Source organism: Propithecus coquereli, unplaced genomic scaffold (assembly GCF_000956105.1).
Source record: "Propithecus coquereli isolate 6110/MARCELLA unplaced genomic scaffold, Pcoq_1.0 Scaffold1, whole genome shotgun sequence".
NCBI classification, from domain to species: Eukaryota; Metazoa; Chordata; class Mammalia; order Primates; family Indriidae; genus Propithecus; species Propithecus coquereli.
The window spans coordinates 26,181,855-26,193,377 of NW_012133857.1; the positions used below are offsets into that span (position 1 = coordinate 26,181,855).

Consider the following 11,523-nt stretch of genomic DNA (forward strand, 5'->3'; position numbering starts at 1 on the left):
AATATATCCAAGTTATTTTCCAAGTTATTTTATTTCCAATTTATCCAAGTTATTTTTCTCTTACAAACAATGCTACTATGAGCAACCACCTAAATAAATCTTGTAGATCTTTTGTAAGCATATCAACAAAGAAATTCCAAGCAGGGAAATTGCCAAGTCAAAGACATCTGCATTTTTATTGATTAAAAGCCTTGAAAAATTCCTCACACATAGTAAGCACCCAGTAAATATTTGATAAACAACTAAAATGGTTACATTGTCCACCAAGAAGATTTATCACAAATATTCAAGTCTTTTCAAATCACTGTTGTAGGTTGAATGGGGACCCCCAGAAAGACAAGGCCATGTCCTGACCCTCAGAACATCTGAACATGATCTTACTTGGAAAAGGGGTCTTTCCGGCTATGATTAAGTTACGGGTCTTGAAATGAGGGACTCATCCTGGTTCACCATGCAGGCCCTAAATCCAAAGGCAAATGTTCTTATAAGAGTGAGGCAGAGGGACACTGGACACACACATGAAGGAGAAAGCTATGTGAAAGTGGAGACGGAGAACTGAGGGATGCAGCCACAAGCCCAGGCAGCCAGCAGAAGCCAGAAGAGGCAAGGAACAGATCCTCCCCTAGAGCCCTCAGAGGGAGTGTGGCCCTGCCAACACCTTGATTCCAGACTTCTAGCTTCCAGACCTGTGAAAGAATACATTTCTGTCATTTTAAGACACCAAGGTCATGGTAATTTATTAAGGCAACCTCAAGAAACCAACACAATCACTATCATTCAATTGGATCTTGTCCATACAATAGCAAAGAGCATTTAGAGTTTGGAGGAAAATTGATGATGACACAAAAGAGGGATTGAATTGCAGAGTCCTGCTTCTGAGAGCAGCCCTCTCTAGCCCCTTCCCCAATACCTCCCTTACTGTAGCCTTCAGTTAATACATTCTGTCTTGGCTGTGTCTGAAACTGAGACCCAAAACAGCTAAACAAGGGAAAACAAACACCAACTTACCAATTTTTCTTGCCTTTGGCACAGGCAGATCAAATACAAATTGATCCAATAGGACTTTGAAAAGAAAGTTTATAAATGCCTTTTTTTCTTTTTCCTTAAAAGCCCAGGTGGTGGCAGATGGAAACTCACACATCTAAATCCATCAAATCATAATTGATCCAGAGAGAGCCTTGCTGGAGAGAGGAGAGCATTTTCCCAGACAATCTTTGGTCTCTCCCCTGGTGGAGAATTACGATGCCATCTGGAAAAAGGCAGTATAGTCCTTTCATAGATGTTGTGCAGCTAATTACCAGCCAATTCCAACTTAGATTGGCCTAGAACCATGGTGTGACCCCCTCTGTATTCCCATGTCCCGAGACACTGCTCTCTCAGCAACCAATTTTGACTTAATGAAACTAATCCTATTTTATGCTTAAATAGTGCTTACAGTTTGAAAAGCACTGCCAAGCATAGAATCTCAACGATTTTTTGTTGTTTCTCAGGACAAAACTATGAGATAGGAATGGGGCAGGCATTATTGTACACATTTTCTAGAAGAAGAAAAACCCAGCTTTAGAGAAACTACATGATTTGTCCAAGCTCCAGACTTCAAATCCACTGATGTCCTCCACACCATAATGCCTCCTGAGAATCGACCCATTTGAGGTAGACATAAATGAAAAATGAGCCTGTTTATTTTCAGATGCTCTCTCTTGTTGGGAGACCAGGCATCCCTGGGTTGAAAAGGAACTGTCTCTCTGTACGTGTGCAAAGGGGGATGGCTATCAAGGCATTTTTGACTATTCAAGCCCCTAATATCCTCTGATTCAAACATTAGTTTGTTGCGCATGGTGTGTTTTACTTTGGGTAAGATTAATTTTAAAAAATTATCTCAAACTGAACTCCATCTTGGACCAGATGTGGATTTATCCTCTAACATCAACAGGACTGCTACTATAATGTATCTTTTGATAACCAAGGAGAGAGATAATCAGAGAGTTCGTATGTATTTTAAAACTTATTTGTCTAAGTACATAGCTCCCATGAGTTGGACATGTCCTTGGTAAGCCATTAATAAGTAAAGTTTTCAGGTGGTCATTCTCCATAGGGCTATAAAAAGAAAATTAAAAGCAAGATCAATTGTGCTTTTGAAAAATGCTGAAAAATCCTGCATTTTTTATGACTACCAGAAACCAAAAAAAGTTCTTTTCTAAAGATAATTCCTATTTCTGTTCCATGGGTCATAGGGGAATAAGGAATTTGAATTAAAGGCAAGATATCTGAATTCACATATTCAAATTCATTTATTCACCAAATACATATAGAGTCCCCACTCTGTGCAAAGCATGTGTTGGCGCTACAGCAGTGAGCAAAACAAAGCCTCTGACCTTAAGAAGCATACATTCTACTGGGCAAAGTAAGACAATGAACATATACCAATTTAGTCTCTAGTTTTCAGACAAACATATTCAGAGACTCAAAGCTGACCACTCCTGCTGCCCTCACCAGACACCCTGAACTGGAAGATTACACAAAGCTATAAAAACAGAGCAGCTGGCCTCGCATGTATAATTTAATTTTAGATAGCCAAGAAAAACCGCCTGTGACAGTCACATACACAAAAAAGCAATCATTCAGAGACATTGGAAAATGCTATCCTTGCAAAGGAATGTTTAAGGATGTAGACTCCTCAGAAGAGTATGCCTCTGGGAGGGAGTATATGCTTGCCAAGGACTCCTCCTGGTGCCTGGGGGACTTTTTCCACTTTCTCGCACCTGTTCTGCTGTTGTATTCATACACGTTCCCGGAGACTGTGGGAAGGCAAACACAAAACACAGAGAAACTGAATTACGATGAACTTGCAAAGCATTTATTCATCCCATAAAGTGTTTATTGAGCATTTATATAGCTGGCAGAGTGACAAGTTCATCTTCTCAAGCCTGGCTCTCTTAACAAAGGAAAAAGCTAGAAACAAAACCTGAAGCAGCGTGTGTTTTCACGTGCATTAACAATTGCCCCTTTAGCATGACGGAGTTCTTTTGTGGTTTAGGAATGGTTCTGCATCTTGACTGCGGTAGTAGTCATACAAATCTATAAAGGTGATTAAATGTCATACATATAGACATAGGAAAAAAAGTGCATGTAATAACTTGCGAACTCTGAGTCAAGTCTGTGGTCTAGATAATTGTATTGTACCAACGTCAATTTCCTGATTATGGCAGCATACTATAGTTATGAAAGATGTTGCTTTTGGAGGAAGCTAGGTGATGGGTACACAATACCTCTCTACTATTTTTTGCAATTTCTTGTGAATCTTTAATTATTTTAAAAGCAAAAGTTTAAAAAAAAATAACATGTCAAATTGTGTTTGTTTTCTTTTAAAAATTGTTCCCAAATTGATCTGCCATGTACAGTATCCGAGGTTTAATCAGACAATCCTTCACAGAAACACTAATACAGCAAGAGTAATATACAAAAGAAAAGAGATGAAGTAAATAGGGCCTGATATAATAGGAAGTCAACCAATTGTTTCTTAGGTGACTAAGATATAATTAATAAATAAAAAGAATAATCATAACAACAGCTGATCCAATAGTATTTACTCTATGTTACACTCTGTTTTCAGATATTAATTTTTTAATCCACTCGATGTCTTTGAATATGTAAACATTATTAGCCACATTTTGGAAACCAGGAAACCAGAGCACAGAGATGGTAAGTGACTTGCCAATGCCACACTATCTGTTAAGTGGCAGACCTAGATTTGAACCTAGGCAGTCCGGCTACAGAGCTCTAAATACTAACAGCCTAGGGTTGGAGGCCACGTCCTAATTAACTTCAGACTGAGCTCCATGAACCACACAGTGCCTTATGCATCCCACTCTGGTTTCCACAGAACATTTGATAGATGATAGTGTGTCCCAGCACAGATAGCGAAACCTATTTTTATTTTAAAATATTTCTCTTCTTTGTCACGTGAAACTTTACTATGCTGAGTCAACTCTCAAAAATCCATTAACTGAACGGTGATTCTTCTGCCAGGACCACTGTGCTGGGGTGGACAAGGCACTTCCCTGGAAACCCCTTTCCTCCACCAAAAAATCTCTACCACAAAAAAAAAAAAAAAAAAAATCTATGCCATCATTTAATGGTTTATTTTGTAACTTGAAAACTAATTGCTGAATCATACATCAAACATCCAGGTTCAAAATAAGACAAACGCGTACATCCAAACACATAGTCACTTTGCCCTCTGTATTGAGTAAACCAAAGGTGATGTATCATCAGTCAAATGCTGACTCTGTGAAAAGTGATTGCAATAGCTCATCGTCTTTGTTAGATCATGTTCACTTTTTTTGTTTGTTTTGTTTTCTTGAGAGTGGAAGGACCTAGAGCCCAGTCTTTGTTAACGCACTGGTTTTCACCATGCCATTCATTGGCAGAAGAGGTCATGAATAGTAGTAAGAGATGAGGGTTCCTGTGTCAGACTGCCTGGCTTCTAACCCTGACTCTTTCCTCTCTCTAAACTATGACTCTGGAGAAGTTACCTGCTCTCTCTGTGTCTCAGTTTTCTCATCTATAAAATGAGGGCAATATTAATAGTCACTACCTCATAAATAGTAGTGAGAATGAACAATTTATATAAAAGCATTTTGACCATACTAAGAATTCAATTAATGTTTGCCATGATTTGATATTAGAAATATCCTAAAAACATCTTGCAGTAAGTCTGCAACTGCATAGTTACATGTAAACTTTTTCAGTGTGCAAAGAACGATAATGTTAAAATTAAATAGGTTACATAGCAGCACTATTGACAATAGTCAAAAGGTGGGAGCAGCAAAGTATCCATTGATCGATGAATGGATAAACAAAATGTGGTATACACATACAAAGGAAGGTTATTTAGCCTAAAAAAGGAAGGAAACTCTGACACATGCTGCTACATGGACAAACCTTGAAGACATTATGCTAAGTAAAACAAGTCAGTCACAAAAGGACAAATATTGTCTCATTCTATAATACATACAGAAAGTACCTAGAGCACCCAAATTCACAGAGACAGAAAGTAGAATGTTGGTTGCCAGAGGCTGGGAGGAGGGGAAATGGGGAATTATTGTTTAACGTAGATAGAATTTCAACTGGGGAAGATGAAAATGTTCTGGAGACAGATGGTGGTGATAATTGCACAACAATGTGAATGTACTTAATGCCACAGAACTGTACATTTAATGATTAAAATGGTAAATTTTATGTTATGTATATTTAATGTATTAAAAATTAAGTAAGTTAATAATTATAAAGTACTTAGAACAAGCTTGATACATTGTAAGTACTAAATAAGTGTTTATTAAATACACATTTAAAAAAATTTTAGAGGGATACAGGAAATGACATACAGTACATTTTTTTTATTTCTAATAATGATAGTAAAGTAGAAAAAGAACCAGGGGAAGGGCCCAGAGGTCTGTTGCAGGCTGCTCTGCCATTCTTCCACCAAGAAGCCTGGTACAAGATCTGGGCTGGCCCACAACAGTCATCTTGCTGCCTTTGTACCTAAAGACCTACCTAGCTCTTTCTCCTTGTCTGCCTGTGTTCTACCACTATTAAGATTCAGTCTCTGTTCCAAAGACTGCCACTATTTTCCTCCCTTTCTTTGAAAGGAAAGAAAGCCATGTGATCCTGGACACATTACACACCCTCTCTGGGCCTGTTTCCATATCCATAAAATGGAAACAATAGTGGTACTTCTATCACAGGAACATAGAAATATTATATAAAATAGAACGCAATCCTCATGGTTGTGGGGATTAAATGGGACAAGGCATATTAGGCATAGGTAAGCATTCAATAAATGTTCAGGTATGATTTCAATGAGTTCCTGGAAATTGGAACTCATTGGAGGCCAGTTATTGAATATAGATCAGATTAGGATATAAGTAGTATGTTTTTAACTTAATAAAATATTTTTAAAAAGAGTGACTTTCTTCAGGGAGGACTTCACAGTCAGTAATAAAGCATTGATAATTCCATGCCAAGATATCCACAGCTGTCAGGATTTAACTCGCAGTAAAGTGTCTCAAGCTATTACAGTGCCAAGAAGTCTTTTGTGGCTAATACCCCATGTTGAGCTACACTTTACAAAATGATTTTCACATTTATTGCATTCGTGTTTAAACTTCACGATCACCCCCATGAAATAGACAAAGCCTGCAGTGTCGCAGCTGGGAAAAGGGAGCCTCAAGGAAGTTAAGTGCTTTGTCCAAGTTCACATGGAGAGTTAGTGGTTGTGTCAACACTCAAACCCCAGTCTTCTAATTCCATACCCAGGGCTTTTCCAATACCTCCGATGACTTCCTATTCCTGCTTCTTCCTTAGGGGAAGGAATGCATGAAAAAAGAAAAGCTTCAAAATGGTTTATAAAATGGAGGTTTGATATGCTCTGTAGTTTCAGGGGTTCACAACACATAAATATTTAGACCAGGGATTGCAAATTCATAACTCATCTGGCCTATGGATGTGGTGGATTAAAGATGGCCCCGAATTCTTAGACCTTCATGCCTTGAGAGGTGGGGTGTGTGCTTCTCTTTGAATCTGGGCAGACTCTGCCTGCTTGGCCATTAGAATGTGGCAGAAGTAACGTTGCGCCAGTTTCTGGGCCTGGGCCTCAAGAAATCGCAAATTCCCCATTCTACCTCTTGGTTCTCTGTCCAGGAGGTCTAAACGGCCATGTAGGATACCTGACTGTCCCCATTGGAGAGACTGCATGAAGAAGCCTTGAGATTACATGGAGGGGAAGTGAGATCCAGCTGAGCTCAAACTGTAACAGTCCCCACCAAAGTGTCAGGCTTATGAGTGATGCCACTTTGGGCACACAAGACTAGACCAGCTGCCAACTGAATACCACTGAAGTGACCCTTTAATACCACATAAAGCAAAAGAGTTCCTCAGGTGACACCTGCTCAAATCCCTGATACACGAATGTGTGAGCTATAATAAATGGTGGTCGTTCTAAGCTAGTGAGTCTTGGAGTAGTTTGTTACACAACAATATATAACCAGGGGGAAATGCATTTTATTTGGCCTGTAGTTTAATTGAATGTAGTTTAATTGAATTAGTTACCTACATTTAAAAATGGGCAAATGTCATGTAACAATTGGATTTCCAGCTGCTTTTGAAGCATCAGAATCATGGCAGCATCAGGCTTATTCCCAAGCGGTAGTAATTTCTTGGAGCCCAGTCATGGCCACGTCTCCCAAGCATCAACTGTCACTGATGATTGAGTTTGCTGTTTTATCTGCTCCCTGTCAGTCATTTACTTTACCTGCCGGGCCCTAACGTGGTTTGCTTTAGGACAGTCTCATTTTGCAAATGAATAAGTAATCCATTCACACAGGTTAGTACTCGAATAGGCAAAAGAAGCATCATACCTGGATCAATGGCTTCTCCATCAAACACAGTCTCAAACACAATGGTTTCCTTTTAAAAAGCATAAAATGTTGGCAATATAGTCAGCATGATAAAATTTGTTTTCACAAGTGTAGAATACTTTGTGCAGATGACTTCTTATGTTACCTCATCTTTCTAATCTACAGAGCACTAGCAGCCTAGGACCAACACCTTCCTGATAATCTTATCTCCTCCCAATCCCATCCCCTGCTTAGTCTGCCTACCATGCCCTCTGTTAACTCAGATCTTTTTATTGATGTGAAGTCCCTTATTTTGTATGGGAAGTTATGGATGGATTGTTTACCCCCCTCCCCAATTCACATGTTGAAGTCCTAACCCTAACTTCAGAATGCAACTGTATTTGGAGATGGGGCTTTTAAAGAGGTAATTAAGGTAAAATGAGGTCATGTCGGTGGGCCTTAATCCAATATGACTGGTGTCCTCATAAGAAGAGGAGATTAGGACAGAGATAGCACAGACCAAGGGTTGACCAGGTGAGGACATAGTGAAGGGGTAGTCATTTGCAACCCAAGGAAAAAGCCCTCAGAAGAAATTCAACCTGCTGACACCTTGATCTTGGACTTCCAGCCTTCAAGGCTATGAGAAATACATTTCTGTTGTTTAAGTCACTCAGTCTATGGTATTCCATTATGGCAACTCTGGCAGACTAATACAGCAGGTGAATTGTATCAGTTTCCTAAAAGAAGAAGCAGAGGAAGGAAACATTGAAAGAAAATGATCTCATGAAACAATATGGTCAGTTAGGACTCAGGAAGAAATGTTCTTAGTATATAGGGAGGCAAGTAGAGAGAAAAGGATAGGTGAAGATTAAAAATGCCCTTTCCTGTTCCATTCTACATTTATTTTTTCTGGAACCAGCCCCACCCTTGTACAGTTGTTTATGTGAATTTTTCAGTGAATGAGCCTCAGCCAATTTCAGGATGCATACTCTTGGGTATAGATTTTAACATCTGCTAAGAAACGCCATGGCTGAAGAACTTAACCATTTGTATAATCTATTTCAAAATATAGCTATTTCTAATTAATGGTGAACAATGCTAAATTTATATTTGTCTGGGGTTGTTTTTGCTGAATGCATGTATAATATCTCAGACAAATTTTGACCTAAGCCAAATTCTAAAACTAGAACAGAAATTCCAATTTTGTAATGCATACAAATTCAGCAGAAGAAGATAAATTGAAATTATTTTATTTCCCTTTTATGATGCTTGAGTAGATTTAATATATGTTTATATGGGAGAACTTTTCATTGAGTAACAATTATAGGAAAATGTCTTCTTTCTTTTACTATAGAGGGCTCACAAAAACGTACTTACTGTAAACACTTCTAATTTTTTATTTCTGTTTCCCGTGATAGTCTTTTCCTTTGGATTTCTATCTCCTGTTCAAAAATAAATAAATAAAAGGCAGGTATCGGATGAGTGGCATTTTAAAAATCAAACAATTCAAGCATAATCATGTGACATCAGCAATATGTATCTTACCTGTAATATACTTCATTCCTCTGTATGAAAAGAAAATTTGACAAAATATGAGTTATATTATGCTAACACACGGCAAAAAAAAATTTCATCCAATAGTCAGCACATGACCATTGTCACATTTTCCCTACCCCAGGAAAAAAGAAATGCTGTATGAGGAATAATAAAATGATCCTCATTAACCATCACCACCCCCTTCTCTGCACCATAAATAAACTTTTAGTTAATAAAAATTCATGTCCAACTCTATTTTTGAAGTCATGATATTCTACACTCTGAAGAACTATTTTTGGATGGTGGTGAAAACACCTACATTGTTTTCCCATTCTTTGGCCTCTCTGCTCAAATCCAAATAGACTCAAAACCAGTAAGATGGGCATCACCAGTTCACACACGAGGCCGGCAGGAAGGGTCTGGCTGGTGCCTGGGACTGTTTTAGGGATCTTGGAAGCATTGCCAACATGTCTGACATTCAAGAAGCTACTAAACAACTCCTAGATGTGAACCTTCATGAGAACCAGAGATCTGTACAAGTGACAGAAAGTGACCTCAGAAGTGAGTCTGAACTTCTAGTCACTATCGGAGCCACCGTACCTACTGGCTTTGAGCAAACAGCAGCAGATGAAGTGAGAGAGAAATTGGGGTCATCATGCAAAATCAGCAGAGACCATAGCAAGATATATTTTGTCATTTCACTGGAAAGTCTGGCTCAGGTTCATTGTTTGAGATCAGTTGATAACCTATTTGTGCTTGTTCAGGAGTTTCAAGATTACCAGTTCAAAAAAACAAAGGAAGAAGTTCTAAAGGATTTTGAAGACTTGGCTGGAAAACTTCCATGGTCAAACCCTTTAAAAGTATGGAAAATCAACACCAGTTTTAAGAAAAAAAAAATAAAACACACAAAGATAAATCAGCATTCAAGTAAAGGGAAGATTGATAATGGAAAAGACAACAAAATAGATGAGACAGGTATTAAAAAAGAGTTCACTGACAATGCTTTAGATTCACATATCTTAGATTATTATGAAAATCCAGCCATCGAAGAGGAGATATCAACACTAGTAGGTGATGATTTGGCATCTTGTAAAAATGAGACTGATGAAAGCACAAGACAAGAAACTGAGCCTCAAATGCTGAAGTTTAGAGTCACGTGCAACAGGGCAGGAGAGAAACACTGCTTTACCTCAAATGAGGCTGCAAGAGATTTTGGAGGTGCTATTCAAGATTATTTTAAGTGGAAGGCTGACATGACCAACTTTGATGTGGAGGTTCTTTTGAACATCCATGATAATGAAATCATCGTGGACATTGCACTAACTGAAGGGAGTCTCCACCCAAGAAATATCACACATTTTGGACCTACAACTCTTAGATCAACTCTTGCCTATGGGATGCTCAGGCTCTGCGATCCTCTACCTTATGATATAATAGTCGATCCAATGTGTGGAACAGGGGCAATACCAACAGAGAGGGCTACTGAATGGTCTGACTGTTACCATATTGCTGGTGATAATAATCCACTGCCTATAGATAGAGCAGCAAATAACATCTCATCTTTATTGACCAAGAGCCAAATTAAAGAAGGCAAACCATCCTGGGGCTTGCCCATAGATGCTGTTCAGTGGGATATCTGCAATCTGCCATTAAGAACGGGCTCTGTGGACATTATTGTAACAGATTTGCCATTTGGAAAGAGGATGAGCTCCAAGAAGAGAAACTGGAACCTTTATCCAGCTTGCCTACAGGAGATGGGCCATGTCTGTACACCTGCAACAGGCCGAGCTGTACTGCTTACTCAGGACATGAAATGCTTTACGAAGGCATTATCTGGAATGTGACATGTATGGCGGAAGGGGGATACAGTTTGGGTGAACATTGGGGGTCTTCGTGCTGCAGTTTATGTTCTGGGACGTACGCCCCAACCTTTTGTTCATCCTTCAGAACAAGATGGAGAAAGAGGAACTCCTTGGTAATGCAAAGAATAAAGATGACAAATAATAGCATTCATACTTCCCAACACTGGAAACATCAGCACGAAGAACTTGCTTTTTGAGAAAAATAGTATTAACAAAAGTGCAGTCTGTACCCTTAAAACCAGTCCAAAGCTCTTCATGCTAGTTAGCAAAAGGTGTGATGGAATTGAAAAAGTCTTATGAGAAAGCAAAGCTTTTCCTTGAAGCTGTTTCAAAGGGGTAGTGGGCAATTAGTATTTTGCTTAAAACACTTTAAAGATGCATAGTGAAAAGCCTACTGAAATGCTCTGGCATTTGGGTTTAGAACATTTTATCTTCAGGCTTCATAGCCTGTTTTCCATTGCGGCAAGTGCAAAGCTACCCTGGCCTAAAGAACAGACAGAAAACATAATTACATCTTAGGCCACATTTCATTGCCTATCAGCTTTGCTATTCACATGCTCAAGTTCTTTACCTCAACCTCAAAAAATGAAGTGTTATCACATTTCGTGAACAGGATTTGCCCCATGACAAGAAGAAGTTTCACAAGACCTATAGGAAAGTTTACCATCTGCCTTAAGAATTAAAATATGCATCTGTTATTCAGATTAATATATACAATTAAAATAGAG

The 11,523-nt window shown here is 38.7% G+C and overlaps 1 protein-coding gene across 1 annotated transcript; it reads left to right on the forward strand.

The window, feature by feature from the left end:
- Positions 1-9,400: 9,400 nt before the first annotated feature.
- LOC105814298 (THUMP domain-containing protein 3-like) lies at positions 9,401-10,924 on the forward strand. The gene is given in 1 exon segment (XM_012649258.1): positions 9,401-10,924. A coding segment is annotated over 1 exon segment (1,524 nt).
- The last annotated feature ends 599 nt before the right edge of the window (positions 10,925-11,523 follow it).